Source organism: Drosophila yakuba, unplaced genomic scaffold (assembly GCF_016746365.2).
Source record: "Drosophila yakuba strain Tai18E2 unplaced genomic scaffold, Prin_Dyak_Tai18E2_2.1 Segkk11_quiver_pilon_scaf, whole genome shotgun sequence".
Taxonomy (NCBI): Eukaryota; Metazoa; Arthropoda; class Insecta; order Diptera; family Drosophilidae; genus Drosophila; species Drosophila yakuba.
Window position 1 is genome coordinate 155,630 of NW_025048784.1, and position 19,330 is coordinate 174,959.

The 19,330-nt window shown below is 41.8% G+C and overlaps 2 protein-coding genes across 4 annotated transcripts; both read right to left on the minus strand.

Annotated features, from left to right (window-relative positions):
* Positions 1–3,043: 3,043 nt before the first annotated feature.
* LOC122319632 lies at positions 3,044–5,146 on the minus strand. The gene is made up of 3 exons (XM_043207232.1): positions 4,326–5,146; positions 4,024–4,261; positions 3,044–3,883 (listed from the first exon to the last, which is right to left on the minus strand). The coding sequence occupies exons 1-3, from the start codon at positions 5,144–5,146 to the stop codon at positions 3,044–3,046; spliced, it is 1,899 nt and encodes a 632-aa protein (XP_043063167.1).
* An 8,152-nt stretch (positions 5,147–13,298) lies between these two features.
* Positions 13,299–17,182, minus strand: LOC120322168. 3 transcript variants are annotated; one of them, XM_039377223.2, is made up of 3 exons: positions 17,164–17,182; positions 15,696–15,822; positions 13,299–15,642 (listed from the first exon to the last, which is right to left on the minus strand). In XM_039377223.2, the coding sequence occupies exons 2-3, from the start codon at positions 15,797–15,799 to the stop codon at positions 13,404–13,406; spliced, it is 2,343 nt and encodes a 780-aa protein (XP_039233157.1). In that variant the 5' UTR covers positions 15,800–15,822; positions 17,164–17,182; the 3' UTR covers positions 13,299–13,403. The 3 variants fall into 3 exon arrangements, with proteins under 3 accessions (XP_039233157.1, XP_039233156.1, XP_039233155.1); XM_039377222.2 differs by lacking the exon at positions 17,164–17,182 and adding an exon at positions 15,905–15,954; XM_039377221.2 differs by lacking the exon at positions 17,164–17,182 and having other exon boundaries at positions 15,696–15,898.
* Positions 17,183–19,330: the final 2,148 nt, after the last annotated feature.

A 19,330-nucleotide genomic window follows, 5' to 3' on the forward strand; every position in this document is an offset into this window, starting at 1 on the left:
TCCAGCAGCAAGAAGAACCCTTTGTGGAAAGCACACAAAAATATTCAGCCTCCAGCAGAAACAGTCGTTCCACTGCGAGGCCCCTCAGGAAGCTGGATACGCAGCGAACGAGATAGAGAAAGTGCATTCGCTGATCACCTTCAAGGCGTATTCCAACCAAATACTGCTAGCAACTCATTTGTCCTACCTGTAGCAATTAAAATCCAGCCACCAATAAATCCAATAACATTTAGTCAACGTGAGATAGCATCTATAATAAAAGATCTTGAGCCCAAAAAATCACCTAGACACGACTTGGTGACACCATAAATGATCATAGAACTCCCACCGTGTGCGGTTCTGACCTTATGCAATCTCTTTAACGCTATTACGAACCTTGGATACTATCCCCAAAGGTGGAAAACGGGGGTCATAGTGATGATTCCCAAACCAGGCAAAGACAAAACGCAACCCTCATCCTACAGACCAATCAGTCTCCTATCGTGTCTCTCGAAACTGTTTGAAAAGGCATTCTTAAAACACCTAGCTCCCTACTTAAGAATGCGAAACACAATACCATCCCATCAATTTGGTTTTCGCAAAAATCATGGAACGATCGAACAGGTCAATCGCATCACAAACGAAATTCGTACTGGCTTTGAGCACCGGGAATACTGCTCAGCAATATTCTTAGATGTCGCACAAGCATTTGACCGAGTCTGGCTGGAAGGACTAATGTACAAGATAACAAAACTGCTTCCGCAGAATAACCACAAAGTGTTCGTTATCTTCAAAAGAGTGTTCTCAATCAGGTGTAACAGTTCGACTTCACACGACCGCGTCATCAATGCTGGAGTTCCCCAAGGAAGTGTGCTGGGCCCCGTTCTTTACACTTTATATACAGCAGGCATGCCTACAAACTATCAGCTCACAACCTCTACGTTTGCTGACGGTACCGCAATACTCAGCCGATCCAAATGCCCATCAAAGGCAACAGAAAAACTTGACTGTCATCTTAAAACAGTGGAAAGATGGTTTGCGGACTGGCGCATTAAGATAAACGAGACCAAAAGCAGACATGTAACATTCTCACTGAATAGACAAACCTGCCCACCATGTACCCTAAACAATACACTCATCCTACAATCAGACGTAGTAACATAACTACCAAAACATAACATAACTAACAAAAACCAATCAATGCAGAAAAAAATTGCCGAATTAGTGAAACAATTGCGCGAACTTCAAGAGAGAACTTTTCGTATCTCCTCTCCAATCGAAAACGCTCAAAACGCAAACGAAATTATAGAGTGTAGTGTATGCCTAACACGTCTCAACAAGTCCTTTCGCGATCGATTGCGTCACAAGCTAAGGTTGCTACGTCACAGCAACACGATAATGTTGCCACGTCTCGGCAACACGCTAATGTTATCACGTCACAGCAACACGATAATATTGCTACGTCTCAGCAACAGTATAATATCGTTACGTCACAGCAACACGATAATGTTGCTACGTCTCGGCAGCACGTTAATGTTATCACGTCACAGCAACACGATAATGTCGCTGTCTTTCCGCAACATTCGATCTTTCCGCAACACGTTCATTTCTCAATGACACCGCAAATCCACGTTAATTCGCAAACGTATACTTATTCGTCATAGCCAAATTAATTCTCCGATTCCCCACGCTCATTTGGGACACTGTAACGCAACAAAGGCGCCTTTCGGCACATATTTACAGCCACGCTATGATTTAAATCAATACAATACACATTCGTAACATCGTCAAAAAATAACGAAAATCCATATACCCCGATTCCGCCAAACTTTTTATTCAACCGCGGCCCAACGGTATCTGAAAACATTAATAGTTCGTACGGAAATATAAGTGAAATGGTATCTCTTCTCCCGGAATTCAACCCATCATCCATCAAGTCCTTAGATTCGCAACACTTCATTAGACGCGTTGACTCCCTTCAAACAGCATATCGTTGGGATGATCGAAATCTAATATTTGCATGTCAACAAAAGATGCTAGGTTCTGCTCTGTATTGGATAGACTCAACTTAATAAGTCTTCCAAACATGGCCAGAGTTTAAGTCAAAGTTCCTCAACGATTTTCCATGTCTCAATAATTCCGCAGACGTTCACCTTAAAATGTCAAAAATTCGTCGAGATCTCAGAGAATCACCGCAAGACTATTTCTATAAAATGCTAGCTATTGGTGAAAAGGGTGAGTTAACCGATTCAGCAATATCAACACACATCATCAACGGGATTAATGATTACGATTTTAAAAGGAAGATATCTTATAATTATATATCTTATAACGACCTGTTAAGAGGTATTCTTGCCTATTCAGCGCATAACGAAATAAAGCATCATCACTTTAATATGTCTAGCAAACGTGATCCCAACGCTCAAAAACAAAATATACAACCGTTCCAAAAGGTTGGTGGACATTATTCCTCGAAATATCCTGAACCTCAGCGCAAGCCCCGTTGCGCTTACTGCAATCGTACCACACACGACTCAGCCAGTTGTCCCGAAAAACCAAAGGCGGAACCAAACATTAATAAAATCGATACTAATACCACTTCGGACATTTGCAAAATAATATCGGTCAATGGAAAAGGTACAAATGCATTTGTGGATCCTGGAAGTTTTTTTTTTTTTTTTTTTTTTAATTCCTTTTTCCTCTCGGGAACTTAGGGCTTCTACGAAAGCTTTCCATCTAACTCTATTTTGAGCTGTCTGTTTTGCACTTGCCCATGTGGTGTTTATTTGGGCTAGTTCTTGGTGAGCGGTTCTTCTCCAGGTTGCTCTTGGCCTTCCAACTCGCCTGCTTCCTTGGGGGTTCCAGTCTAGTGCCATCCTCACTATGCTACTCGGGTTTCTTCTGAGAGCGTGCCCTATCCACATCCATTTTTTCTTCCTTATTTGTATGTGAATCGGGGACTCGTCTGTAACGCGCCACAGTTCTGTGTTCGCTATTCTGTTTGGCCAGAATACCCCGCATATGACTCTCAGGCATTTGTTGCTGAAAGCCTGTAGCTTTTGCGTTATTTTCTTCGTGGCGTGTCCCATGTCTCACTTCCGTATAGCAGTATGGATTTCACACACGCATTGTAGATCCTGAGCTTTGTTCGTCGGCTGATTTGTCGGTCTTTCCATATGCAGTATAATCTCCCAAATGCTGAGCGGGCTTTGCCAAGACGGCTGAAGACATCATCATCCACTCCACCACTGTTCGATATGATGGTGCCAAGGTATGGGAAACTGGTAATGAACTCGATTGGGTTCCCATTTATGTTGATGTTTCCTTGGCTGGAGTGGTTGAAGCGCATAGCTTTTGTTTTCGCTATGTTTATCTCGAGCCCTACGCTGCTGGTTATCCTGACGAGGTCGCCACTTTTCCTCTGTATGTCGTCGAGTCTGTGCGATATGAGACAGATGTCGTCTGCGTAGTCCAAGTCCTCAAGGTGTTTGGTTAGGTTCCACGTAATTCCGCGCTTGGAAGAGCATACTTCGCTCATTAACTCGTCGACTACGATGTTGAAGAGGAGTGGTGACAGCGGGCATCCTTGCCGAATTCCGGTGTTTGTCTGAAAAGGTGCACTAGTTTTTCCATTGTGCAGTACCGCCAGGTTGGCATCGTCATACATCGATTTGATGATGGCGATGAGATTTGCAGGTACTCCTTTACTTGCGAGTGCTCGCCATATTGCTGCTCTTTCAACTGAGTCGAACGCCTTCTTGAAGTCGATGAACAGGACGTAAAGCGGGGCTCTCCATTCCACAGCTTGCTCGGTTATTATGCGTAGTGTATTTGCGTGGTCTACGCAACTCCTGTGGGGTCTGAAGCCTGCCTGTTCGTCTCGGATTGATGGCTCAATTTTTTCCTGGAGGCGTTCGTTCAGAAGTGTAGCTAAGATCTTGTAGCTGGTGTTGAGCAGTGTTTCCCTCTCCAGTTGTTGCAGTCACTAAGGTCGCCTTTTTTGGGAAGCTTCACAATGATTCCGCTTTTTCAGGAGGCTGGCACCGTCTCGCCTTCCCATATGCGTGAGAAATGTGGATGCAATATTTCAGCCATCAGTTGGGTGTCAACTTGAAGCAATTCGGCTGGTATGTTGTCTTCGCCAGCTGCCCTGTTGTGGTTCAGCTTCTTTATTGCATTCACGATTTCTCTTACATTCGGGGGTGCAGAGGGTATCCTGCTACTCCCACTTGGCGGCACAACACTCCTGTAGTCTATGGCCACGTTTGGTGACGTGGTGTGGCTAATTCCCATAAAGTGTTGGCGCCATCTTCGGATTTGTGCGTCATCATTGGATAGGAGGTTACCTTCTAGATCTCTGACTGGTTAGTTCTGTTTGTGATGGGTTCCTGTGAACCGTGTATAGCGTGTATAGCGAGCGCATGTTGTTCTCGCCGGCTGCTCGTTCTGCGCCTGCCGCAAGTCTATCCTGCTGTGCTCTTTTGTCCTTTCTGGCCGACCTTTTCACCGCTCTGCATAGTCCGTGATACTCCTCCCGGTACTGTGTGAGCTGGTTCGCCAGAGGCTTCAGGTGGTTCCTCCTTCTAATCAGGTCCCAGGAGGTCCCTTCAGATATCCAGTCCGATCTTCCGCGTTGTTGCAGGCCGAGTATTTCCTCCGCCGTGGTCCTTAGTTGCCTGCAGGTGTGCTCCCATGGGTGGTCTTCTAGGGGGATCAGCTGTTCTCGCAGCGTGGACGTGATTCTCGTCTTCAGAGTAGAGTCGCTTAGGAGGTGCAGGTTTAGAGGGGGCGCTCGCCGGTATTGACTGTTGCCAGTGTTCCTTGAGTGGTTGCGGTTGAGCTTTATTGAAAGTTCTCCAATGACCAACTCATGGTCACTGTCTATGGCTGCTCCCCTTTTGTTCCGTACGTCCAGTAGCGAGTGTCTCCATTTCCTGCTAATGCATATGTGGTCGATCTGGTTGCGCGTAATAGCACTTGGAGATGTCCAGGAGTACTTGTGGACATTTTTGTGTGGGAATATTGTGGCGCCGATGAGCAGTTGGAATAGCCGGCAGAGTTCCACTAATCTCTCTCCGTTATCGTTGCGAGTCCCAGTTCCATGCTGGCCCATGACAGATCTTAGTCCGGTGTTGTTGGGGCCAATTTTTGCATTGAAGTCACCCATGAGGATGTTAATCCTTGCGGTAGCTTGTTGAGGGTTGCTGTAAGGGCAGTATATGAGTCGTCCTTGGTGTCGTCGTTTGCGTCTTCCGTCGGGGCATAGCATTGAACCTGGCGGTCATGATTCTATCAGAAATGGGTTCCCAGGAAACCAGTGCCTTCTTTATGCGCTTGGACACGAAAATTCCCACTCCATATCTGCTGCCGTCACTGTTGCCACTGTGTAGGACTAGATTGCTATCTGATGTTGTTGTTTCCCCACTGCCAGCCCACCTCATCTCGCTGATTCCAGCTATTGCAATGTGGAGTTTTTCCATCTCCGCCTCGAACTGTGCTAAACTAGATGGTTCTCTTAGAGTTCTAACGTGCCATTGTCCAATTCGTGTCCGTTTTGAGATCCCTATAGTTGTTATCGAATGAGGGGAGCCGTTTATGTTTAAATTTCTCGTATTAGTTTCAGTAATCGTTGTAAGTTTTTCGACCGATCTGGTGATTGGCTAGATGCGGCTTATCCCAGTGGTGGGGCTGGCCCCTGTCGCCATCGGGGATTGGCGTCTACGGTGCTGTGACGTTATTCGTAGAAAAGCGAACAGTCTGGTAACGCGCTCGCCCTGCTGGGTGTTGTTGATGTTCGCAGAAAAACACAGGGTGCGCTTGGTACTATGTGGGTGCCCCCGTTTTTTTCTCCCATGTAGTGAGAAGGGGGGTGGGGCGTTGGCGCAAGTGGAAGTTGTCGAAAATTGTTGTAATAGTCATTTATTATGTGGAAGAATACATTCTAAAAGTTAGAAAGGCATTTCAGAGAGGAAGTTTTGGTATGGCCATGCTCTCGTTATGGGTGGGGTTTAAACTCACGACACCGTGGTTAGCAGGTAGTTGCGCTATCCACTACACCACGAGGATCCTGGAAGTACAAGTACGCTTATTCGGCAATCATTTGGTGATGATGTAGGCGTATCACAACGTTTTGCTGTCACATTAAACGGCTTTGGTGGCGGACAATTTTTTTGCACCCAGAAACTTCTTGCAAAAATATCAATTGATGGAATTGTGTACGAAACTGAAATGCTGGTGGTGAAAGACAATTTGCTTAGCGAAAATGTACTTTTGGGAAGAGATATTCTGTGTCGCGAGGACAGACAATTCATAATTCAGGGAAAAGAATGTATTGTCGAAAATATAAAAAAAATTTAAACTTCACAAGGCAGTTCATCGGTTGATAATAAAATCATAGAACGCGTCATATCGGAAAACTCGCGGATAAAACAAGCGAACTCGGTAAATGTTCTCTAACAAAAATAGAAATCAATTTAACGTCAAACATTCCATGTTATGCAAAGCCGTATCGTACCCTGTTCGCCCTTAGGCCTATCGTCGCCAATATTATCTCCGAACTGCTTGAACGCGATATTATTCGTCCCTCAAACTCGGCAAATGCCTCGGGAATCGTCATCGCCAACAAAAGTAATGGAGAGCATCGGCTTTGCGTCGACTACCGTCGTCTTAATAGTATGACTCAAAAAATTCCATTTCCTATGCCCAACTTGGAAGAACAGTTCGCCCAATTAGCAGGCCATGCATATTTCACGCAATTGGACTTACGCATGGGGTATCATCAAATCGAGGTAAACGAATCATCGAAACCGTACACAGCATTCGTTAATTCTGATGTCCACTACGTGTATAACCGAATGCCATTTCGTCTTGTCAATGCTCCAGCCGTCTTTCAAGCCGTAATGAATAAAATAGTCAAACGCATGGAGCCAGGCGAAGTCCTCGCATATTTGGACGATGTGATAATCCCGAGTAAAACATTTAATGAAGGTATTCAACGGCTCGAAAAGTTTCTCAAAATCCTTAAGGAGAGTGGCTTAACACCACGCTATGACAAATGTAACTTTCTTCAATCGGAGATAACGTTCCCTGGACACATCGTAAATAAAAACGGAACTACCCGGGCGACAATAAAGTTAGCGAAATTTTAAAGTTCCCACAAATGTCAAAGAGGTCAGACGATTTTTAGGTCTCACTGGATTCTTTCGAAAGTTTGTGGAAAACTACTCCTTAATCTCTAGGCCCCTAACTCTACTTTTACGGAAAACTGAACAAGAAACATTTAATTGGACGAATGTTCAACAAGAAGTTTTCCATGAACTCATTGGAAAATTGTGCTCTGTACCAGTACTGGTTTTATATGATTTTTCAGCGAATCACGATGTCCACACCGACGCTTGTGCTGTGGGTCTGGCAGGAGTGCTGCTACAGTTACATGATCAAAAAGATTGGCGTTTGTTATTTTATTGTACAGCAGCTGAAAGTAGGTACCACAGCTACGAACTCGAGACATTGGCCGTAGTAGAGACGCTTCAAAGATTCCGGGTGTATATCCTGGGTAAACCGTTTCGTCTTATTACTGATTGTTCTGCTATTGCCAAAGTTAAGGTGAATAAAGAATTAATACCTCAGGTAACTCGTTGGTGGATCAAGATCTTGGACTACGATTGTGAATTCATTCACCGAGATGGTAGCAAATTGGCTCACGTTGACGCCTTGAGTCGATACCTCTAGATACCTCTAGATGAAATAGTACGCACTATAATAACTGACATTGACGACTGGCTTTTGACTATGCAACTACATGACCAAACGCTTGCTGAGATTATCGCCGTCTTAAAGGGTCAACGACATAAGGATCAGTCAAAGCAACTTCAAGCTGATTACGTCATTGAAAATCACCGTCTGTATGCAAAGTCGAAAATGGAAAGGCTTTCGTTGTTCCAAGGGCAGTTAGGTGGCGTACAGTACGGACCAGTCACGATGATGTAGGGCATTTTGGATTCGACAAAACCATTGTCGATTCTGGTTCCCAAAAATGCGAAAATATGTAAAGGACTACATATCATCATGCATTGAATGCTGCTACTACAAGTCGAAAGGTGGAAAACACGAAGGATGTATGCACTACAACGACTCCGATCCAATACCATTTCGAAAACTTCACATAGACCATCTGGGACCCTTCATTCGCAGCAAACGAGGATTAACCCAAATTCTGGCTATATCTGATCCGTTCAGCAAGTTCCTAACCGTAAAAGCAGTAAAAAGTACGAAAACCGCACCCGTACTACACATCCTTAGTGAAATATTAAGTTATTTTGTTTTGCCTAGCGTTATTATATCCGACCGTGGAACAGCGTTTACTTCAAAGCAGTTTGAAGATTATTGTAAGAACAACCAGATCCAGCAGATCGTTTTTAACTTCAATGCTGTTGACGTTGTGCAAAACCATTTAACGGCAGCCATAAAAGCAGATCTGGAACATGATACGAAGAAGGACTCTGTTATCGACAACCGAACGCAAGCTGTCGCTAACATCGCATGCGAACGAGCAAATTGGAAGCAGAGATTCGACTTCAAACATTCTAACCCTTCTATTTATTCCATAGGTAACCTCGAAGTCATTGAAAATGAGCCGGCTGCAACGGAAGCATCACGCAAGTTAGAACCACGATACCGAGGACCCTATCAAGTTGTCAAGGTCCTGGGAAATAATCGCTACGTCGTCGGAGATATCCCCGGAATACAGATTACAGGACGTAAATACAGTTCTGTGTTCTCCTCTGACAAGATGAAACCATGGTGCGCTACTATTCCCGAGCTGGATGTATCTGATGACGTAGATGACCGAATCATTATTCATTAAATCTAATTAATCAAAACCGTTCATTTGTTGTTCCCACTTAACTCAATTTTTAACGTAGATCCTAATTAGATGACATGTAAAATAGAAAAATATTAATAGAAAAAAAAAACAAAATAAGTAAACTCCAAGAACTTATTTGTACATTCTAATCTTATTTTGTTATTATTGCGATTATTATATTATCATTATTATATATATATTTTTATCATATATTATTTATTAATTCACAAGAAATTATTCCAAAGTTATTTATTCATTGTAATAGTCGTTATATATAAATATGAGTGAAAATACAGTGGCTGAAAAGAACATATGTTCAACAACAACCTATACCTATGGGAAGTATTAATATAAAGTATTAATATAATATATAAAGATAAATGTAATATGATGCAATAATAAAAAAAAATTAAATTATTTTCCAATTTACTACCGTAGCTATTATACAAATTTTTTACTATTAGTATTATTCATTAACTTTTAATTGTAAGTAGGATTATATTCTGGGCCTTCACTGTACCATGCTGTTTTTAAGTTGGCACTATGATGCTACCTTCGACTGTACTTAGGTAGGTCAGGCCTGGGTTTTGTTCTTCGCAACGAATTAATAGAGAATAGATTCAATATAGATAACTGCATTACTAGAAGACTTGAAGCCAACAACCAAAAAAAAGAAATGCAATGCCTTGTTTACATTATATATCGTTGCAAACAAGAGAGACAAATTTTATGATATCATTTAGATGTTGTTTTCTCCCACGGCGAAAGTAATTTCTCCGGCGAAATTCTTATTGTTTCATGTTTAGGACTTGATGAATTTTTGCGCAAAATTGTTTATATATATTTTATTGAGGTATTGCATTGGATGAGTGGCTTGAGTATTATTTATGGTTTTAATTTTGATAATTATACCCGTTACTCCTAGAGTAAACTAGTATACTAGATTCATTGAAAAGTATGTAACAGGCAGAAGGAAGCGTTTCCGACCATATAAAGTATATATATTCTTGATCAGGATCAATAGCCGAGTCGATATGGCCATGTCCGTCCGTTCGTCTGTCCGTCTGTCCGTCTGTCCGTATGAACGTCGAGATCTCAGGAACTACAAAAGATAGAAAGTTGAGATTAAGCATACAGACTCCAGAGACATAGACGCAGCGCAAGTTTGTCGATTCATGTTGCCACGCCCAATATAACGCCCACAAACCGCCCAAAGCTGCCATGCCCACACTTTTGAAAAATGTTGTAATATTTTTTCATTTTTTTATTAGTCTTATAAATTTATATCTATCTGCCAAAAAAATTTTTGGCCACGCCCAAACTAACGCCCACAAACCGCCCAAAGCTGCCACGCCCACACTTTTGAAAAATGTTTTCATATTTTTTCAGTTTTTTATTAGTCTTATAAATTTCTATCGATTGGCCAAAAAAGTTTTTGCCACCCCCCTTTCTAACGCCCACAAACCACCAAAAACCGTCAGTGTTGAAGACTCTCCTTCGCACTTCCACTAGCTGAGTAACGGGTATCAGATAGTCGGGGAACTCGGTTATAGCGTTCTCTCTTTTTCAGTTTAATTCCGTAACGTAACCCATTCGAAGCCCGGGTCTTTTAGCCAGCTTTACTTGGAGCAGCCATTGCATTTAAATTTCTATAAATTTTTCATTTTCCATTTAGTTCCAATGGCACGCTACAAAATAAAAGCAAACGTTCGTTTTCAGCACAGACTTAATCCCCCAAACATTCTTGCAATGTTTTTAAGGCTGTTTTTCTTCAATTTGAAATGCTGCAATATATTTTTTTGTGTGGTGTGGTCGCGGAATTTGAAACTTATCTTTCACACCAATTGTGCATGTTTTGTATAAGTAAAATATCCTTAAATTGCGGACTTAAGCTTTTAGTTTATCTTTCAATTTTCTAGAAGCTTCTAAACATTTGATTTAAATGACAGTCAATTAGTTTAGAGAGATTTGAAGTTGAGTATTTGTATTTACCTTTTGAGTCGTTTAAAAACAAGAGAGAACTATATAGTCCTGTTTTACGACTATCAGATACCCGTTATACAGCGAATAAGTATTTCTTGCGCTGGGTCTCTGTCTCTCGAGTCTGATGCTCATACACAACTTTCTAGCTTTTAAGCTTATAGTTTCTGGGATCTCGACGGACGGACAGACGCATGAACTGTACGAGTAAAGGGTATAAGAATATATTGTTTAAATATTACAATTCACAAGTAAGCACTTGTAATGGAATATTTATTTTGATTTCCCATTCTATAATCTGGTATCTGGTGCACCCCGAATTCAATGGGAAGGTTTTTAGTGCTATGTGTCTGTATTGAAGTAGCTATTGCGAAAATACGCCATAGATATACCATAACACTGTGCCACTCAGGCACGTAGTATTCATTCATACACCATCTAAAAGCCGCATTTTCCCATCAACTGCCAACACTCTCGGGTACTTTCCAAAGTCGCCACACATAAATGAGGACCTCAGCTTCCCTGGATCCGCTTGGATCCCCCTTACCACACACTTATGGCACTCTGGTGCTGCTAGCAAAGTCTAAAATTCCGAACAAAAACTGTTTGCCTTCGCTTGCCAAGTCTCTAAACACTTTAGGCAGAAAAGAACAAAATGTCTGAATACTAGGAAGAATATAAGCGAATAAATTTAACGTAATTTAGCATTTAAAGGGATTTTTTAAAATAAAAAGACTAGTAAAGTGTATAGAGTATGGAAAATGTTGAAAAGTGTTCGGCCACGACGACGGAACCTATTAGGTCCTGTTCGACGGAAGCGAGCATCCTGAAACAAAAAGAAAAGCCTAAGTCTAGTCCTGGCGCCGAAGCCTACCGACGTCGCCTGGACAGTTCTTGAACTCACCTAGATGTTTTCATTTGGCTGGGGGAATGCAGTGCACTGCCTGTATTAGCCTATACCGAAAAGTTGATTATCCTGCGGCTTTTCATTTTCTCTATTTAAGAAATTCACTTTAAGGATCCACTGGATCCTCCTCTAATGGTTTTGCTATGCTAATTTATCGACGCCTGCTGGCCATTGGAGTCGCCTTGCGCCCCTTACCAGACGGCTTTTAATCCTGTTTCTTATTAATTTAATTATAAATATTATTCTTTTTTACGTTTCCTGTTTATTTTTGTTTTGTTGGTGGCAATTGCTGAGTAACAGGAAATGGAAAACATTCAAATGTAAACATATGCACAGTGATTTGCCGTGATTTTTAGGACAGAGATTTTAGTCAAATGTGCTCTACGATGCGGAAAATGAGAATATTAGTGCATGATTAGTGTATAATAATTACAATTATAATCAGGTGTTACAACTTTTTTCATCAAATAAAAATATAACAAACGGAATTATATAATAATTAATATGAAAATCAAGCTCTGCTTTGTATACCAAACATTGATATCCAATACTCTTTTTCTGTGGGAAACTGCATTCACTTTGCTGACCCAGATGCGTTAATTTACTGATGTAAGACCGAAGAACATCGTTATCATGGGCTCACCCATTTGCCCTCACTTTCGTGCAGAAAAAGTGAAACTCTGTCATTAGGTAAAAGGGACTGAGCTGGAAAGTCTTTCATAAGCGTCTCAAAAATTCTTTGTCTATTGTGGCAAATTCTTAACCATCCAGTTGGCTAACCGTCGTGTAGTTTTGTCCCTTTTCTGTTCCATCCCGTTTCACTCTATTTCTTCGTTTCTAACTGTGCCATATGTGTCCAGGCTTCCAAGTCCTCTTTATGGCGCATACGTGTGGGTTCCTTTGGGCGCATATTGAAATCCCAGCATAGTTATGACTTTGAAAAAAACTGAGGGCGAAGCACATTTTCTTCTTAGCCCTCAACGTAATGGCAGGTGCCAGGAAAATAAGAGGCTGGATAAAGCGATCGTGAATAAAACTGTTATCGGTCTGCGTGCTCAAAAGCGCACTTGATTGCTCAAATCCTTTGTGTATCCCCTTTTAAGCCTTCTGTTTTCCACCAAGACACCAACCAACGCCAAAGCCACAGCAACAAAAAAACTACTCCGGGAGCAACTAAAAAGGGGAAAAAAGTCCCCCAAGTCGACGTCTCAAGCGGCACTTCTTCCGCAAAAAAACCAATTAACTTCTGCTGAGACAAATGTTCAAGCCAAGGAAAGGAAACGAAATTTGCATGACTACAAAATTAAAAACTGCTTTGAGGGACAGAAAATATTTGGAGGATACATAGTTATACGGCTTACTTTGCACACCCTGGCAGAGGGTATATTGATACTAGTGAAATGTTGGCTTAGCAATTCTGCAGTATGTATAATCTTTGTAAAATCTATGTTTAATTAAAATCTAATTAATAGCATAGTAACGGGTATCTGATAGCAGAGCAAGAATTCCACGCCTATTCATTCTAAAGAACAAAATAATGATTGAACCGACTTTTGAGCCATTGAATTGTTTACCAAAGCGTTCTCAGCTTTATTATAATTACTATTCTATTTTCGATCACATCCTTACATCATTCTGTTTGTAACTCGTAAGTTAAATTTTTTTTTTTTGTCAGTCGTAGTCCATTGGTTTCTTTTTGATGACGTCTTTGGTGGCCTTTCGGTGATTGGCCGTAAGAAGGTACAGTTTCTTCAGCATATTATCCGCCTCACGCGTGGTCATGGCAAACACCTGGACCATTCCCGTCTCATGAACACGGGCCGCCACCCCGGGAACTGCCTTGTCCACGTAGTAGACATACTGCATATGGGGCTCTGGAGAAAGAACGCTTAACGCAGTGAACACCGGCAAAGAGATCCGAAATGGAAAGTGGGCGCAGGAAATGAGACGCAGATGTAGAAGCTTGTTTGAGGGGTCGGCTTTGAAGTTCGCCCTCCCAAGGGTCCTAAACATCAGATCCCTTTGTGTTTCGGCAAGCATCGCATGGCCTCTTCCATTGATTATCAAGACACTGCCATCGGACCAAATCCAGGCTATCTGTGTGGCCTCATACCGGATTTGGATCACATCGATGTCGTTTTTGTAAACGGCGTTTCTTAGGAACCTAACCGTATTTTGCAGATCCAAGTTCGTATTCATACTCAGTGTGCAATACATTTTGCAAAAATTCATATCGACGTGCATGCGAAATTCCTCGACCTTGCGCCTTTTGGGACGCCTTAGGATTCTAATCCTCTGGAGGCACTGGTCCAAGTGATCTGGCAGAGGCGGAAGCAGAAGACATCTCCTCAAATTCTCCACCGATTTTGATCCAAACTGCTGGTTCCACTTTGAGCGGAGTCTCTTAGCTTGGGGGTCCCTGAACTCCGTCATGGTTTGGTCAATGATGTACTCGAAGTCCTCGAGGAAAACTGTGAAGCTGTTCTGCCATCCAGTCTCCGCTGAGACATTTCTGTTGCTTTCTCCCAGGACTCGGGGCTTCATTTGCTCCTCGCTGATCTCGGTTTCGAAGTCAATGGCCTCTGGTTCTGCAGCAGTTGGATTGTTGGAACCGTCCTCATAGATGAGGAGTTGCACTTGTTGGGAAATGATTTCACTGCATTGCTGTAGCCAACTCTGGGTAGCTTTCTCATCCTCGGGTCTCGGGGGTAATGGTTTAATGTCTTTGACCTCGAGGATAACTGGCTTTTCTGGTTTTTCCACAATGAATTCAGTTGCTTTCTCTGGTTCCTTTTCTGGAATATTTTCAACGGAAACCTTTTCGTTGGGTGGGGGTTTCCACAACTCAGGCTCTACGGAATCAGGTTTCTGCGGCATTTCGAACACCTTTGGAGAAAACTTTTTCCAAACATCCTTTTCCTGGGAGATAAGATCCTTGGGCTTTAGTAACTCCATCAGAAGATCATGATTCTTCTCATGATCTCTGGCTAGGCTTAATAACATATCAAACTCTTCTATATCACTGTGGGGTTCGTTGAGGCCCTCCGATTTTATCCATTCCTTGAGTGCCCGCTGCTCTTCGATTCCAATGGTGCAGCTAGCAAAGGCGACATCTTCATTGTCCAGAATCCGAGGCTTCTTGGCGTCACTATCGACCTTTCCCTTTGAATCCGAATCTTCTATATCATTATGGGATCCGTTGATGGCCCGCTCCTCTTCGATTCCAATGGTGCAGCTAGCAAAGGCGACATCTTCATTGTCCAGAATCCGAGGCTTCTTGGCGTCACTATCGACCTTTCCCTTTGAATCCGATTCTTCTATATCATTATAGGATCCGTTGAGCCCCTCCGATTCTATCCACTGATCCAAGACCCGCCACTCATCTTTTCCGACTTTCCTCTCAAAACCAGTTTCAAAAGAATTCTTTTTATATCGGTTTTTGTCAACTCGAACTGTTTTCGGAGGAAATTCATTGGAGTTTTGAGATTCCGTTAAACTCGGAGGTGGAGTTTTGGAAGGCTCCAAATACTCCATGCAAAACAAAGGCCATATAGCATCCGAGGGCTTTATAAGCCCCTTCTTCGCATCCATACAGAGCTTCCAAATATCCTCTGACGACAACATTTCTGTATCATACTCATCCACCAAAGGCCCCTTGATGGGTGTCAGCGGTGAGGGTTCTGTATCGACGGTAGGTTTTGGAACAGTTTGACGCACATTTGGAGATATTTTTCCTTCGTTGGGGCATCGTCGACTCTTGACAATGCTTGATGAACTTGGAGGTGGCATTTGCCAGTTTTTGGGAAGCACGTTAGAATTCTCCTCGAGTCCAAAGTCCGGAACAACATTGTCGATGCGGAACTTGGAGGGTATGGGGTTTGGGTGCGGTTCATTTACGGTTCGAAAAGCGCTGAATGTGAAATTAAATTGATATTAAATATGACTGTTTTTTTAAGTTCTTACCTGGAGCACGGGCTTTGGATATCATATTCCGAAAAGCCATCTTGATTGTAGATGGGTTCTGTGCTCTTTTTCTTAGGATAGTTTACCGCATCACCGCTGGCCATTTTAAGAAACTGTTGGTCATCATCTACATCAAATAAAGAAGTACGTGGCATTTTGTTAGAAATGTAATCGGACTGAATTTTTAGATGCCAAATTTTTCCACGCACTCTACAACTCTATGGGTGGCAACCTTAAGTTATTTGTTTGAAATATATCCTATCGGAACGACAGAATTGTATATTATCGTTGTGAAAATTATTAAACTATTTAACATAAAATTTTTATCATATATTGTTTCTATTGGGTTAGGTTTTTATACCCGTTACTCGTAGAGTAAAAGGGTATACATGATCAAAAGTATGTAACGGGCAGAAGGAAGCGTCTCCGACCATATAAAGTATATATATTCTTGATCAGGATTAATAGCCGAGCCAATCTGGCCATCTCCGTCCGTCTGTCCGTATCTCCGACTCAGAGATCTCAGATCTCTGTCCGTCGAGATCTCAGGAACTACAAAAGCTAGAAAGTTGAGATTAAGCACTCCAGAGACATAGACGAGCGCAAGTTTGTTGATTCATGCTGCCACGCCGACTTTTACGCCCACAAACCGCCCAAAACTGCCATGCCCACAATTTTGGAAAATGTTTTGATATTTTTTCAGTTTTGTTTTAGTCTTATGAATTTCTATCGATCTGCCAAAAAAATTTTTGCCACGCCCAATCTAACGCCCACAAACCGCCCAAAGCTGCCACGCCCACACTTTTGAAAAATGTTTTCATATTTTTTCACTTTTGTATTAGTCTTGTAACTTTCTATCGATTTGCCAAAAATATTCAACGGCTCGGAAAGTTTCACAAAATCCTTAAGGAGAGTGGCTTAACACTTCGCTATGACAAATGCAAGTTTCTTTAATCGGAGATAACGTTCCCTGGCCACATCGTAAATAAAAACGGAACTACTCCGGGCGACAATAAAGTTATTAAAATTTTAAATTCCGGCAAATGCCAAAGAGGTCAGACGATTTTAAGGTCTCACTGGATTCTTTCGAAAGTTTGTGGAAAACTACTCCTTAATCTCTAGGCCCCTAACTCTACTTTTACGGAAAACTGAGAAAGAACCATTTAATTGGACGAATGTTCAACAAGAAGCTTTCCATGAACTCATCGGAAAATTGTGCTCTTTACCAGTACTGGTTTTATACGATTTTACAGAGAATCACGAGGTCCACACTGCTGCTACAGTCACATGATTAAAAGGATTGGCAACCTGTTTGTTATTTTAGCCGACATTGTACAGCAGCTGAAAGTAAGTACCACAGAGACATTGGCCGTAGTAGAGACGCTTACCGTTTCGTTACGTAAACCGTTTCATCTTATTACTGATAGTTCTGCTATTGCCAAAATTAAGGTGAATACAGAATTAATACCTCAGGTAGCTCTTTGGAGGATCAAGATCTTGGACTACGATTGTGAATTCATTCACCGAGATGGTAGCAAAATGGCTCACGTTGACGCCTTGAGTCGTGCTCCGGACTTAAGTTCTCAGATATCTCTAGATGAAATAGTACGCACCATAATAACTGACATTGACAACTGGCTTTTGACTAAGCAACTACATGACCAAACGCTTGCTGAGATTATCGCCGTCTTAAAGGGTCAACGACATAAGGATCAGTCAAAGCAACTTCAAGCTGATTACGTCATTGAAAATCACCGTCTGTATGCAAAGTCGAAAATGGAAAGGCTTTCGTTGTTCCAAGGGCAGTTAGGTGGCGTACAATACGGACAAGTCACGATGATGTAGGGCATTTTGGATTCGACAAAACCATTGCACGGATTAAATTAAGATTCTCGTTCCCAAAAATGCGAAAATATGTAAAGGACTACATATCATCATGCATTGAATGCAGCTACTACAAGTCGAAAGGTGGAAAACCCGAAGGATGTATGCACTACAACGACTCCGATCCAATACCATTTCGAAAACTTCACATAGACCATCTGGGACCCTTCATTCGCAGCAAACGACGATTAACCCATATTCTGGCTATATCTGATCCGTTCAGCAAGTTCCTAACCGTAAAAGCAGTAAAAAGTACGAAAACCGCACCCGTACTACACATCCTTAGTGAAATATCAAGTTATTTCGTTTTGCCTAGCGTTATTATATCCGACCGTGGAACAGCGTTTACTTCAAAGCAGTTTGAAGATTATTGTAAGAACAACCAGATCCAGCACATCGAAAACGCCGTACAAACACCTTGAGCAAATGGACAAATAGAGCGTGCGAATCAAACAATCCTTAATTATGTACGGACTATGAGTGAGAACCCTATCTTTACATAATCTTCAATGGAGTGTCAATTCACAAAAGAATGATACGTCGGGATTTATTTAATATTAGTATTATTAATTAACTTTTAATTGTAAATAGGGTAATATATTTTGGGCCTTCACTGTACCATGCGGTTTTTAAGTTGGCACTATGATGCTACCTTCGACTGTACTTAGGTAGGTCAGGCCTGGGTTTTGTTCTTCGCAACGAATTAATAGAGAATAGATTCAATATAAATAGCTGCATTACTTAAAGACTTGAAGAGCCAACAACCAAAAAAAAGAAATGCAATGCCTTATTTACATAATATATCGTTGCAAATAAGAGAGACAAATTTTATGATATCACTTACATGTTGTTTTCTCCCACGGCGAAAGTACTTTCTCCGGCGAAATTCTTATTGTTTCATGTTTAGGACTTGATGAATGTTTGCGCAAAATTGTTTATATATTTTATATTTTATTGAGGATGCATTGGATGAGTGGCTTGAGTATTATTTATGGTTTTAATTTTGATAATTTTACCTGTTACTCCTAGAGTAAAAGGGTATACTAGATTCGTTGAAAAGTATGTACCAGGCAGAAGGAAGCGTTTCCGATCAGGATCAGTAGCCGAGTCGATATGGCCATGTCCGTCTGTCCGTCCGTCTGTCCAGAGACATAGACGCAGCGCAAGTTTGTCGATTCATGTTGCCACGCCCACAAACCGCCCAAAGCTGTCATGCCCACACTTTTGAAAAATGTTGTGATATTTTTCCAGTTTTTTATTAGTCTTATAAATTTATATCGATCTGCCAATAAAATGTTTGCCACGCCCAATCTAACGCCCACAAACCGCCCAAAGCTGCCACGCCCACACTTTTGAGAAATGTTTTGATATTTTTTAATTTTTGTATAAGTCTTGTAAATTTCTATCGATTGGCCAAAAAAGTTTTTGCCACCACCCTTTCTAACGCCCACAAACCACCAAAAACCGTCAGTGCTGAAGACTCTCCTTCGCACTTTCACTAGCTGAGTAACGGGTATCAGATAGTCGGGGAACTCGGTTATAGCGTTCTCTCTTTTTCAGTTTGATTCCGTAACGTAACCCATTCGGAGCCCGGGTCTCTAAGCCAGCTTTACTTGGGGCAGCCATTGCATTTGAATTTCTATAAATTTTTCATTTTCCATTTAGTTTCAATGGCACGCTACAAAATAAAAGCAAACGTTTGTTTTCAGCTCAAACTAAGTCCCCCAAACATTCTTGCAATGTTTTTAAGG

Bases quoted from the DNA above. Each gene is read 5' to 3' on its own strand.
- LOC120322168 (XM_039377221.2), bottom strand. From the start codon at position 15,850: ATGCCACGTACTTCTTTATTTGATGTAGATGATGACCAACAGTTTCTT. The intron at 15,643-15,695 runs GTAAGAACTTAA...TTTCACATTCAG, and splicing joins ATCCAAAGCCCGTGCTCCAG to CGCTTTTCGAACCGTAAATG.
- LOC122319632 (XM_043207232.1), bottom strand. From the start codon at position 5,146: ATGGGTGACTTCAATGCAAAAATTGGCCCCAACAACACCGGACTAAGA. The intron at 4,262-4,325 runs GTAACCTCCTAT...TATGGGAATTAG, and splicing joins ACCAGTCAGAGATCTAGAAG to CCACACCACGTCACCAAACG. The intron at 3,884-4,023 runs GTGCCAGCCTCC...GAACGCCTCCAG, and splicing joins GCATATGGGAAGGCGAGACG to GAAAAAATTGAGCCATCAAT.